This window comes from Thalassophryne amazonica, chromosome 21 (genome assembly GCF_902500255.1).
Source record: "Thalassophryne amazonica chromosome 21, fThaAma1.1, whole genome shotgun sequence".
NCBI classification, from domain to species: Eukaryota; Metazoa; Chordata; class Actinopteri; order Batrachoidiformes; family Batrachoididae; genus Thalassophryne; species Thalassophryne amazonica.
In genome coordinates, this window is record NC_047123.1 from 5781685 (window position 1) to 5796254 (window position 14570).

Below are 14570 nucleotides of genomic sequence, written 5' to 3' on the forward strand. Positions count from 1 at the left end.
AAGTGGTTTAGATCATATTTGGCTGAAAGGAGCTTTTCTGTCATGATTGGGGACCTTTCCTCATCAGCTGTTCATCTGTCTTGTGGAGTGCCGCAGGGTTCTGTCCTTGGGCTGATTCTATTTTCTTTGTACATTCTGCCATTGGGTTCAGTTATAACCCAGGACAACCTGTCCTTTCATTGTTATGCAGATGATCTGCAAATCTATCTGCCTGTGAGGACTAATGGGAGTGATGCTTTGTCATCATTATTTAATTGTATTCATGATGTAAAGCAGTGGCTGTCCCAAAACTTCCTTTACCTGAATGATGGTAAAACTGAGATCATGTTGTTTGAGCGCACTGGCATACCAAATGTGGTAACACCAAATTTTGGTGCTTTGGCTAACTATGTAAAACCAGCTGTCAAGAATTTGGGAGTGATATTTGACAGCTGTTTGAGGTTTGATCAACAGATAAATTCTGTTGTCAAAGCTAGTTTTTTCCAACTTCGCCTTTTGGCTAAAATAAAGCATTTTCTCAGTAGACGTGATCTTGAGACGGCCATTCATGCTTTCATCAGCTCCAGACTTGATTATTGTAATGCACTTTATTCGGGCATTAATCAGTCATCTCTTGCATGTCTCCAGTTGGTGCAGAATGCTGCTGCTCGTCTTTTAACAAACACTTTTAGACATGAGCATATTACACCCGTCCTGTACTCACTCCACTGGCTTCCAGTTCGTTTTAGAATTGATTTTAAAATTTTAATGTTTGTTTTAAAGCTATTTATGGCCTTGCACCTCCCTACTTGTCTGAAATTTTAACTTTGCGCACCTACAGTAGGACATTAAGGGCATCTGGCCAGCTTTACTTAGATGTTCCAAGGTGAAGATATAAACGCTGGGGTGATCATGCTTTCGTGGTAGCTGGCCCCAGACTGTGGAATGAGCTACCTCTTGAGTTACGTACTATTCCTGACCTAGCACTTTTTAAATCTAAGTTAAAGACTTATTTGTTTAAACTGGCTTTTAACACTTAGTGGGGAGGGACATGTTCTGTTATTTTTATGTTCTTTTTTATGTGTGGTTTTAAAATTTTATTTTCTATGTGTTTTATTTTTGTAAATTTGTGTTTCTAATGTTAAGCACTTTGGACACCAGTCGGTGCTGTAAAGCGCTTTATAAATAAATGTTGATTGATTGATTGATATCCATCTGGTCAGGTACACTGGTCCTGCACATTGCCTCATCCACCGTAGAACTATCTTAGGTCCTGGATGGTCTCTTATATGTAACTATTGAGCTACCACAGCCAGGTGACACGTGGGCCTCCACTTGACTTTCTCCATCACCTGGGTTCCTCAACACTGAGGCACCGATGCGCTGGATGATGCTCGGAGAAACAAGCCACATGACCACAATGCAAGTGATGCTCCTCATGATTCTCACAAAGTCATTCCAGCCGTGCCCAAGGATGCCCTGAAGAGACATAGTACCAAAGACATCCAGTCTTCACGTTAGGTCACTGTTAGCATCCAAGTGTCACAACTACAACCCCTGACAAAAATTATGGAATCACCGGCCTCGGAGGATGTTCATTCAGTTGTTTAATTTTGTAGAAAAAAAGCAGATCACAGACATGACACAAAACTAAAGTCATTTCAAATGGCAACTTTCTGGCTTTAAGAAACACTATAAGAAATCAGGAAAAAAAAATTGTGGCAGTCAGTAACGGTTACTTTTTTAGACCAAGCAGAGGGAAAAAAATATGGACTCACTCAATTCTGAGGAAAAAATTATGGAATCATGAAAAACAAAAGAACGCTCCAACACATCACTAGTATTTTGTTGCACCACCTCTGGCTTTTATAACAGCTTGCAGTCTCTGAGGCATGGACTTAATGAGTGACAAACAGTACTCTTCATCAATCTGGCTCCAGCTTTATCTGATTGCTGTTGCCAGATCAACTTTGCAGGTTGGAGCCTTGTCATGGACCATTTTATTCAACTTCCACCAAAGATTTTCAATTGGATTAAGATCCGGACTATTTGCAGGCCATGACATTGACCCTATGTGTCTTTTTGCAAGGAATGTTTTCACAGTTTTTGCTCTATGGCAAGATACATTATCATCTTGAAAAATGATTTCATCATCCCCAAACATCCTTCCAATTGATAGGATAAGAAAAGCGTCCAAAATATCAACGTAAACTTGTGCATTTATTGATGATGTAATGACAGCCATCTCCCCAGTGCCTTTACCTGACATGCAGCCCCATATCATCAATGACTGTGGAAATTTACATGTTCTCTTCAGGCAGTCATCTTTATAAATCTCATTGGAACGGCACCAAACAAAAGTTCCAGCATCATCACCTTGCCCAATGCAGATTCGATATTCATCACTGAATATGACTTTCATCCAGTCATCCACAGTCCACGATTGCTTTTCCTTAGCCCATTGTAACCTTGTTTTTTTCTGTTTAGGTGTTAAAGATGGCTTTTGTTTAGCTTTTCTGTATGTAAATCCCATTTCCTTTAGGCGGTTTCTTACAGTTCGGTCACAGACGTTGACTCCAGTTTCCTCCCATTGATTCCTCATTTGTTTTGTTGTGCATTTTCAATTTTTGCGACATATTGCTTTAAGTTTTCTGTCTTGACGCTTTGATGTCTTCCTTGGTCTACCAGTATGTTTGCCTTTAACAACCTTCCCATGTTGTTTGTATTTAGTCCAGAGTTTAGACACAGCTGACTGTGAACAACCAACATCTTTTGCAACATTGCGTGATGATTTACCCTCTTTTAAGAGTTTGATAATCCTCTCCTTTGTTTCAGTTGACATTTCTCGTGTTGGAGCCATGATTCATGTCAGTCCACTTGGTGCACAACAGCTCTCCAAGGTGTGATCACTCCTTTTTAGATGCAGACTAATGAGCAGATCTGATTTGATGCAGGTGTTAGTTTTGGGGATGAAAATTTACAGGGTGATTCCATAATTTATTCTTCAGAATTGAGTGAGTCCATTTTTTTTTTTTTCCATCTGCTTGGTCTAAAAAAGTAACCTTTACTGACTGCCACAATTTTTTTTTCTTGATTTCTTATAGTGTTTCTTAAAGCCAGAAAGTTGCCATTTGAAATGACTTTAGTTTTGTGTCATATCTGTGATCTGCTTTTTTACTACAAAATTAAACAACTGAATGAACATCCTCCGAGGCCGGTGATTCCATAATTTTTGCCAGGGGTTGTATGCCACAAAACAGGACGCACCAGCTTGGACCTTTGCTCTCCTGTGAAGGTGTCAGCATCGCCAGACTCTTCTTACTCCATAAGCTCTTTCCAGTCTTGCAGTCTCAAAGGCTGAGGACCTGAATCCCGCATTAACAACACATGAATCTGGATCATGTTTAGTTTTTAACCTTGAAGAGCGTGTCATTCTGCAGACTCCTCCCACTCCATCACTTTTACCTCTGCAGAGATCTGAAGTGATGCCTTGCACTTTGAGTACAAAGTCTTAAAATCGAGCCTTTACTGGACTCAAACAGTGTGTCCTGAACAGTTCTGTGTGTGATCGTTCCGGAGTTTGGTTAAGAGTCTTTTCTGCAGCGTTCTGGTGAACAGGGCGTCGCTGTGTTTAGGCGCCACATGACAAAGCAGGAACTGCTCTTCAAATCGCAAGACTGACAGAAGGTTCTGGAACACTGTGTCAGGGGAAAACCAGGACTGAAGGATGTCGAGTAGCTTTGTCTTCATATTCTAAAAGAACAGTGCTGTTTATGCAGCAATTAAAATGCTTTATACAAAGATAAACTGGATTTAAAGTAATTACAAAAGCTAACTCAAAATGCATTTAGACACATTTTTCTTTCTTCCATCCTCTTTTTGTTACATTTATTCTTTCTGCTCCACCTCTGCTATTTTTGTCTCTTTTTTTCTCTCTTAGTTGACACTTGATTTTTTTCACTCTTCAGATCAGTAAACGATGTTGTTGTAGGTGAAGGGAGGAGACAGCAGGATTAAGAGGTCATATGGAGATGAAAGGCAGGATGGAAGTCTGGAAGAAGGGAATGAAGAAATGAGAAGAAAGACGAGGGGAGGTTCTGGGCTTATGGCAGTTAGGCTACCCTCTAATCTGAACAACATGGTGCGGGGTGTGGCCTCTCGCTCAGAGTTTGACTAACCAGAGAGAGAGAGAGAGAGAGAGAGACGGAGCACGCCGGGTACGATGAGAACATGCAAGTTTGGGATAAAGGACAAAAAAGAGGTTTTAATTGATTTTCACTAAGCAGCACAGTAGATGACGGACAGAGAGAGTAAGTAACCAACAATAACTCACTGTGACTCAGTCTCATTAGTAACTCTGGTGTAGTTTTTTGTGACATTTGGAGTCATTTTTAAAGCCTTTGATTTAAAGCTTTAACAGAAATATTCGACTTTTATTTCACGGCAGGTCCACTGCTGAAGGCTTTGGTTGTCTGGTTTCAGTCCGCTGGTTGTTTTGCTCGTTCTGTCGTTAATATGAAGTAACATCCCAGTCGTGTTTTACTTCACATTTGCAGTTATGTGAAGTATCAGATCGTCGTCTGATATTTTGATGGGCCGTCACGCCATGTGTTTCAGTGAATCGCGAGGCTTTTTCTTTTGATTTTAAACCACTTTAACTTTAACAGGATCCTGGTTATTACTACTCAAGCAGGCCGATAATTCTTTGAAACGCATTTTTAAATAAATCCCAGAAAAGAGAACATTTTGGGATGGCACTTTGAAAAACTAAAGTGCAGTGCGGTCTGAGCAGCATGCCTTAGAAGGTCGCGGCTGCTCTGACATCACATTGAATAAACCTCATAGCCACGTGGGCTTAAAGCAACAACACCCACGCTGGGTTCAGTCTGTAGTTTTGGTCAGACGCTGGATCAGTCACCACGGCTTTCATTCCTCAGGGAAGTGTCACTTTTAACATCTTTTTGACAAATACAGTTTGTTTGTTTTTTTCCCCCAGTCTCTCAAATGTGCCATTTCAGTCTGGAGAGAAGTTTGATTTAGGGTTTAGGACTAGAACTTTTTTTGTATTGAAATCCTCATGAACTTGTAAAACTTGATGCTTCTGTGAGGGATCCATAAACTGTTGCGCTGCAGAGAGAATGTAAGTCTCATCACTGTGACCACAGCCTTGGTGAAACAGAAATGTCTAAAAATCATTGTGTTGGCTTCCTGGAGGTTATTGTCCTTTTCTGATGAATTCATTTGAGATCAAAACTTTAAGTAGCACTTGAAGCATTCCCTCAGAGCTCCCGTCCCAGTCATCACGCCTCAGTAACACAATACAGACGCCATTAGAAACCCACTCACTGGGTTATGAGCAGGAGATGGTTTTTGACTCAAACGTGAGCAAATAATTTGAAGCATGCTTCATTCTGGCGTCACCGTTTTGGTGAGAAATGTTTTCACGTGTCAGTCACTGGATCTTTGCCCTTTTCATACCTTTCTCAAAAACGTAGAAAAAATGTATCAAGATAGTAGCATTTGCCAAATATGTGTTGAATGGATTAAAGTTGTCATTATTAAACTGGTGATCTTATAAATGTAACAAAGTGGGCATTTGGGGTTTTGTGAAAACTGTCATTGTCTTGTTTCTTCCGAGACGTTAAATGGTGCATTTCTGTCGAGTTGCTCAGATTTGGGTATTTTGTCAGACGTGATGAAAAACTCCTGCTATTGTTGTGTAGCTGCTGATGTATTTGTTATGGTTCTCTGGTTTTCAGTTTTCTGTCAGCGATATTAAAATGATGCACTTCAGTATGATTAGAGTCACATTTATTCTTCTCAACAGATTCTCAAGATCAGATGTACTTGACTAAAACCAAGTCCTGCAGGTGTGCAGGCGATTTGTTGTTTGAGAGCTCAGAACTTGAATTTCCTGACTCCCAACTTAGTTTCGATTGTCACCAGTTTTTAGCATAAACAACCACATGCTGGTGAACATTTTTCTCTTCTTCTTCTATCCAACTTTTATTAAACCGAGGCACCTGTTGCAGCCACTGTAAGAATATTTACTTTTATAATAATGGGCACATATGGACCACTAACTCCACCACTGTTGTATTAAACATTTGTAATTTAACTGCCTCTTTCCATGAATGAGTCTTTTTCCAGATTCTTCACTTTTCTAATAATTGTAAGAGCAGCAGATGAAATTGCGTGGGAAACCTGACTGCTATTGTTATAATTATTATAATAACGGGTGCGAACACACAGCTAACTCAATCGCTTCCAGTGAATGAGTCTGCTTAGATTCTTAGCTAGATAACAACCATTTTTGTCATTATTACAATCATAGGTGAAATTACACAGAAAACCTGACCACTATTTTAATAACTGTTATAGCTGACATGGATGCACAACTAACTCGACTTCTATTGCCATGAATGTTAGTTGTTTATTGAATGCCTGTTTCCATGAATGAGTCTGTTTACTGATCAGACACCATTGTAATAATTTTATATATATATATATAAATTAATTTCCCATGCACTTTTACCCATTGTTGTAATAATTACTAACAACAGTGTGTATTTGGCCAATAATATGTTGACAAACATTTAGTGTGTATGAATTAAAAGCCATTAGTTTTGTTACTTACTAATATTTATTACAGTAGTGGTTGCGTTTGCTCTGCATTTGTGCCTGCTCTTGCACATTAGCATTTGTAGTAGGCAGCTGTGCTCTGGCTTGTGCTTGGGGAAAATATCGCCACGTGATCATCATATCGTAGGTGACATTCCGTTCATTTGCAGTGCAAGTAAGAAGAAGAAAGAGCCTTTGTCATTTTACTTATCTGGATACATACAATGAAATTTGTCTTTAGCATGTAACCCATCCTAATTAGAACTCTAGGAGCATTGGGCAACCACAGTCTGGCTCCAGGGAGCCAACTCTAGATCTTGACCTGTCCTGGTCAAGGGCAGAGAAAGAATGGTGAGCCTAATGTGCATGTTTTTGATAGTGGGAAGAAATTGGAGTGGTCAAATAAAACCCCAACCAGATGTGGGAAGTCCACACAGAAAATTACTGGCCACTATAGCAATCGAACCCCAGACCTTGTTGCTGTGAGGAGAGATTGCTAACTACTGAGCCACCGTGGTATGCCTCGTCTGAAGTTCCCGAAGTCTTATTTGACAGTGTCATTGCAGCACAGTCCAAGGATCCCCCAAAGAGATCCGGTGCCATGGACGTCCTGTTGTCATCTTAGGTCAGTGGTTGGGATTCACTTCTGGCAAGCATAGAGTAAGACCAGAAGTGTGTTTTAAATTAAGATTAATTAGATGGTAATTTAATGGTATATAAAAGAAGCAGATATAATGATACTGCAACAAAGAAGTCAACAAGACTAAAGAAGAGCACAATGAGTAAACTGAAAAAAGAAATGCTAGATGGCCAGGAAAACCAGTGAGAGGCGAAGCACACAGAGTTATGGCTCCGTGGTCACAGAGTATAACCACCCCATCAACAGTAGATTTCTATGGAGACTGCCACCTACACAGCCAAGACCACATCACTGAACCAGACTGAAAAACACCATCCCAGATCCACACATCTGTGGCCGTGAATCACCAGCCGACCACTGTCCCTTGCCAGTCTGTTGAATCTCACTCCAGTTATGTGGGAGTGGTCTTTGCAGGAAGCTGTACATCAGTGATGCATTCATGAATCTCATACTCATGTATGGAGCATGGTGTGCTTTTCTAGACACATACACGCTCAATGGCCATTGATGGACCACCTGCACATACAGGCCAAACACCGGCCAGCCCAGAGCATCGGAGCCGACATATCAGGACGCACAAGTAAGATGGAGGCCCACCATTCCAGCACAGTCAAAACAATACCAAACACAGTCTACCGAACAGCCGGCATTACTCTACAGATGAGTTGGAGTGAGACAACTGTGGTCCAACATCCCAGCCATCTTTTAGCTTCTCCTTTTCCTGTGGTCCATCATAGCAGATCTAATATGGATCTGCATGCTGATTTGGCACAGGTTTTATGCTGGATGCCCTTCCTGATGCAAGTACACATTACGTTGGGCAGGGGTAGACTTGAACCAAGAACCTTCTTCTAGAAACAAGTCACAGCCACCACACTGCCACACCACAATATAGAATAGTACATTTTCTTTAAATTTCAAGATTTCACTGTTGATACATCATGATAACATGGAAAGGCCTACGTCTTTTTCCATTTTAAATTATGGACTCTGTAAAAAAAAAAAAAAAAAAGTATTCACGTGTGATTATTTTTCTTCTATTTAGAATGTTTTGCAAATGTTTAATTAAGCATGCAAATAAAGTAAAATACACACTTTTTAAAAGCACACAGGGCTTACTGAGGTGTGTGTGATTTTTTTTTTTTTTTTTTTTTTTTTTTTTTTTTTTTTAAAAGCTTGCATTGTAATAGTGGATTTTCTTTAAATATAGCTTCAGTTTTCAGTATAATTGCAACTGGAAACAAAATCTAAAGAAAATTATGAAGGAAATTTATAAATGGCACTAAGCTGGAATTTAAACTATTCTCCTGGTGCCATTCAGGCTTCCCTTCAAGGCCACACCTCCAAAGCACATGACATGCACCGTCTGTTTGCTGTAGGGATGAAACACAGAATGAGAGCGCACTCACAGGGCGGAGCATCTATTCAGTGAAATAAACTGAATGCAGCCACTTCTGCAATCAGTGTGGAAAGCTTATGTTAAAATTCAATGTTGTTGAAGGCTTCAACAAAGTTTCTACTCCAGCTCCCGTTATGTGTGGCACAGCAGCGCTCTGAAATTTGACACAGTCACACATAGTGGGTGCGCTGGAAGGACCACACAGGGCAAAATAAGAGTACTATTACAAACTGACTTCAGCACCACAAAATAAATAGAGATGGAGCACAATGTGATACAATGGATGTTTTTCTATCATCATACTGTACAGCTTTACACCACAGCAGGAAGCGGGTCAGAGTGTACGACTCAGCCCGGGCAGGATGCCAGTCCAACGCAGGTTACCTCCCCAGCTGTGTCTGGTACTCATTTCAAGCAAGACATAGTCTAGAAAGAAATAAAATCCACCTCCATATTTATTGCAATATTCTGGCCTCGTCTTGAAAATTTCATTCTCGTTGCCTGTTATCATCAGTAAACAAGCGGGTGCCGTACAGCTGGTTTTTATTAGTGCTTGCCATGTGTTTTTTGTGTAATTAGTGTTACGTAAGCATGCACGTGTGTAAAGCAAACTGAATGTATTACTGAGTCATTATAGCGCTTACCTCTCCGTCAGTGACACGGTTTGATTAGTGGGTGTGTGCACTCGTGCGCACGTGTGTCCCTGCGTTTTGCACCCTCGCCAGAAATGAGAAGTCAACTTTGGCGAGCACAGCTCCTCTCCTAATTTGTTGCATTTTGCCTCATGTCTGCCGCAGCAGCGTACCAGAAACCACCTTTGACCTTCACGGAGACGTCCACAGTGGAGCTGCCCTGCCCACCAGCAAGGTACCCACACCCACTCGCACAGCCTCAGATCGTCTGTTTAATCTGTAATTTTCCTCTTGTCACAGGAACAAATATTTATTTTGCTTACTGAAGTTGGTTTTTCAAAGGAGCTTTAATTTTGCTTTCAAATCTGCACGTAGACAAATTCATTGGCTGTTTCCTTTATTAGCGGTGTTATGTGCAGTAACCTTTCCATTATTTGCCTCGTTTGCAGAGAGTAACAGGTTTATGTTGGAGGTAGCCCCCCTTTTTTTTTTTTTTTGCTACCCCTGTATAAATATTTTCAAACTGTTTTTTTGGCAATTTGCAACAATTGTAATTTGTACGTGCAGTAGTTTGCTATTAAAACTTAATACTTCTTTTGTGTTTTGATGATGTCTTTTTGATTTAAAAAGTTTAATTTGTTATTCACAGATAAGCTTTTCTTGGTTGTCAGTCAATTTCAGGTGTTTCTGATTTAGAATTTGGTTGCATTTTGAGAAATTGTTGTTATATCAGCATTTCTAATGGAGGTATTTTAAGCATAAAAGTCTTCCAGCAGGTTAAAAACAATTCAGTTTATTAATGCAGCACCAGAACATAACAAAGTTACCACTTAGTGTTAGACATGTGCAAGGTCAGGACCTTACCCACCCCATGAGGAAGCACATTGGTGCAACTCACTCAGGTGAAACTTGAGGGAGATGACATTCCCCAGTTCTCACCCAAAGCCTGATGTGCTTCCAACCCACCCACAAGATGCCCCTGTATCCCTCGAGCGAGTTCTGGAGTTCAGAAAGCTCCAGTGTCGACTGTTCTTTGATTTCATGGCTTTTATTGTGAAATTCCTCCTTGGAAGTCTTAACTCAGAACCAATAGGCTGTTAGGTGGAAGTGAATTCAAACTGCATATTATAAAATGAGTCGTGAGTGTGGAATTACTGAATTTGGATTTTGTGCACTGTGGGTAGCAAACTGCTGTGGAAGTTTACACAACAAATAATAGCTGTGAAAGCAGCTCTGAGGTGTCAGGATCGCTGCTCGTCTGGCAAAAAGGAATCCTGGGTAACTGCTCCAAAACATGACAGCATAGATGAGAAGGATCTGTTCATGTCAGGACTGTGCATTCCCAATTTGTGTTGAGTCATGAGAACATGGAAGCGTGCGGTGCAGCTGCATGACGCTGAAGGTGGCGTGTACATGTGCGCAGAGCTCAGGAAAGCTGGAGATGGAGAGAGGGATGGTCAAACCCATGATCCGAGGAGAGCAGCAGGACAGCAGGTCAGACCTCCTCCTTCCATCTTTTCCTATCATTCTCTGACAGTCCTTTTTTTTCCCACCACATCCCGTTTCTTGATCTGATTATGTCATTTTAATTTTCAGGTCTCAGGACGCCTCAGCGGACAGAACAGATTTAACTCTGCCAGCCAGCATTGAATTCAAAGAAAACTGTAAGTGTTTCTGTGCTGCTCGTGGTCTGTTTGTCAGTGAGATAGTCAATAGCTGGAAAGTATTGAACCACCTCACTGCATGTGCAGCGGACGAGTGTGATACATGATGGGGGGAAAATGATTTTCCCTCTTGCTGCTATTCAGTCTGAATTGGACTTAATGATCACAAACAGGCAGCAGGCTTCCACAATATTTCCACTCAGCGTTCCTCTTGTTTATTTGCAGAAAATCACTTTATTATTTTTTTCTTGCATAAAGTTACAATTTTACATAACTGATAGGTTTTGTAATTCAAGTACTGCAAGTCTGGTCCACCTTTGACTTTTATATGTATTTAATTCTACAGGCTGTTTTCATATGTTCTGGGGACTGTGCTCAAGGCTTTTAAAAATGAAGAAAATAAGTAACATGTTCAACCATTTTTTTTTTTTAAATATATCATTTTTTTCTGTAATATCAATTTTGAGTAAAAAATGCAAACTGTAAATTTATAATTGATTAATTGTTTTATGAAATGAATGAGAAAAATTGCATACCCCTAACACACAACAGTACAGTATTTTTGAAACTGACTTGTAAAGTTGAATTGAAATGTTCTGGTCTTGTAACCTTTTATTAGGACCTCAAAGAAGCCGGGTGAAAATGCATTGAAAGGATCATAGTCTGTAATTTGTGCCCAGTCAAAGATGAGAGATTTCAGACTTGTTCTCCTCATCATTTAGTTTTAAATTCAGCTGGTGAACTGTTCATCTAAACCTCAGAGTTGAAGCAATTGTCTGCAATGTAAATATTATCTAGTAGGGTTGAGCGGTGTCTAATGGGGAAATCACTATCTACAGTAAAATTCACAAAATTGTGAATTTTACAATTTTGTAAATTTGTGGGATGGGTGTTATATTTGATATATCCTTTAAAATGTCTACTCAGTAATAAAATAATAGATTAAGTAATTAATTACTGTTCAGTTCATTACAACAGGCTGAGTAACTGCGAACGTCAGCTGATTTTTCCCAGTCAGGTCTTTCCTGGCCGCGTTCAGAGCAGCTTTGCTCCTCCTCACCCTTTGGCAAACATCAGGAGAGGTCAAAACAAACTCTTCTTGATATCTTGCATTAAGTTTTTCTGTATGTGATGTGAGAATTGGACGTGGAGCTGCAGGCTGCTGCAGCCGCTGGGCCTCTCTGAGCACAGCAGCGTGGTTTCTCCACAGTGTTGATGTGAGATTGTAATCTTGGATTGCCTACAATGGTTTGCAGCTTGAGATGCTGTGCAGAACGGGTACAGTTGTCACAGGTAAAAGGCGTCAGCTACTGAAAGCTGTGCGCCAACAGCCCTTCAGGCCATCCTGTGGATCCACTGTAGGGCCTTTTGTTTTTTGTTTTTTTGTCTAATTGCCGTACCATGAATTAAGCCAGAAGGCTTTCCACTATGCACCGCTGGAGGCTCATGAGGAGGGTCTGTGCTTGTTCTGCTCTCTTTTAAGAACAACAACAAATACAGCAAAGGACAAGAAGACCTAATGCAGCTCATGGATCTGTATACACGTGGGTTAACAGTTTGTTTGTGTTGCTAATCACTTGATCTCTCATCAGAAAACATCATTCTCACTGTGATGTCTGTGGTGTTTGACAAGGTTAAGTCAGCACCCTCCTGAGTATCCAGGGCTTTATATTTACCAAACTTAGTTCTTATGTCTGTTTCCACTAACTTTTTGCACAAATTATTACTTTGTCTGAAAATGAAACTCTGTCCAGGATGTTGGTTTTTAGTAACGTCACAAGTGTTGCACAACAGAATTTCAGTTTGATCTGAATCAAAACATCGATCCAGATATGTTGGATTGTCAACTCTGAATAATTAAGACGTTTAAAAAGAAACTGTAGTCAGCCAGCAGTTTCCACTAGGTCTCTTTTATACACCTTAAATATATGTTTGATATTTATAGAAAAACAAACATATGTATTCCATAATTAACATGTTTTACGTTGTCATTTTGGTTGTTATAATGGTCTTATCTACAGTATGGTAGGATTAAAGTACTTTTTTTCTGAACTCTGATATTTCCCACGTTCTTTGTTGCACTGAGCTTTTCTCGTTGTTTGCACGGTCTCTCTGAAACTTTTATTTATTGACTTTGGTGGTGCTCTGAACACTGGTGTGGGTGTGTTTGTGCTTTAGTGCACTAAGTATATATTTGGCTGAGTGTGAGATCATCTGTTTTTGCAGCCAAAGCAGGGTTTTAATGGCCATACAATGCTGCGAAGTCCCAAAACCAAGACCATAGTGGTGGTACACAAGTTTATGAAATGTTTGTGAATTTGTTTTTCGAAATTTATAGAAATTGCTTGGATGAAAATAAGCTGTAAATCAGTCAATATGGACTGATTGTGATATAATAGATGTACATCAGTTCAGTTACACTATTTAGAAGGAACACATCAGTCATAATACTATATACAATGTACATGTAAATGTACAATGTACATGTAAAGATACATTAAGATGGATTCAAATTACAACAACAAAGTTGATAAAACAAAATTCAATTCTCAAAGGTAGGGGTTGTCCAAGCAGAGTTCCGGTTAGTTTTGTTGCTGCAAATATAGTTCTTTCGTGATTAGTTGTTTTACTCAAACATGCAAAACTGTACTGAGAAACACCACTTGTTTTGTTGGACGCAAATCCTGCAACTCAACACAGTGGCTTCGAAATAACATGTAATAGTGTGGTGAGTTCATACGCGTTTATTAATGAATTTGTATTTTCTTGTCCGTCCAGTGGAAGACACCTTCCTGTCAGCCATCATCAACTACACAAACAGTTCCACAGTTCACTTCAAACTCTCACCCACTTATGTCCTGTACATGGCCTGTCGCTACGTCCTATCACCTGTTTACCGGTCCGACATGTCGCCTTCAGAGAGGACGCACAAGGTTATCACCATCATCAACAAGATGGTGAGCATGATGGAAGGAGTCATCCAGGTTAGTGGCATTACTTTTCCAAAAACCTTTTTTTACAATGTCATTTCATATAGAAATAAAGGTCATTCATTTGCTTGTATTCTAATACTTTCATCATTTCCAACTTTTCCTCATATTGCTGTAATTTTGTTTGCAATATTTTAGTGCCTTTTTTTCTGTTTTGTTTATATTTTATGAATTGTTTGTTGTGACTTCTTTGCATTTATGGGTTTGCTACATTATGCTGCTCTTGCACTTGCTGCGAAAAGTGTTTGTGTGCTTGCATATTAAGCTAACATTAAGTTTATTAATAATTCTAAACAAACTAAATATTACAACAGTAATGTGTGTATATATACACAACTATTAACACTATACTACATTGGGTTGGTATGATCACAACACCTGTTTCTTATAGAGATGATACAAATGCAGTAGCAGACCGCTAAAAAGTGTAGACATGTCACACAGAAATCATAACTGTTAGTAACCATCCTATGATACACCGGGATTGCTTTGTATACTTCTGTGAACAGCCTCGCACTATACGGCATTCACAACAAACAGCTACAGAGACTGCTGAAAACAAAGTGCTCATTTTTCCAAGTGTTTCCGGCAGCATTTGTATAGGTTTGAGGAAAAGTCCCAGCGCATGCTTGAATGGAATGTAGC

The 14570-nt window shown here is 39.8% G+C and overlaps 1 protein-coding gene across 1 annotated transcript in view; it reads left to right on the forward strand.

Annotated features, from left to right (window-relative positions):
* Positions 1–14570, forward strand: part of afdna (afadin, adherens junction formation factor a) — a 180922-nt gene that overhangs the window by 113194 nt on the left and 53158 nt on the right. The window contains 4 exon segments of the mRNA XM_034162102.1: positions 9437–9506; positions 10695–10765; positions 10868–10935; positions 13714–13919. Coding sequence (XP_034017993.1) covers positions 9437–9506; positions 10695–10765; positions 10868–10935; positions 13714–13919 — 415 coding nt within the window.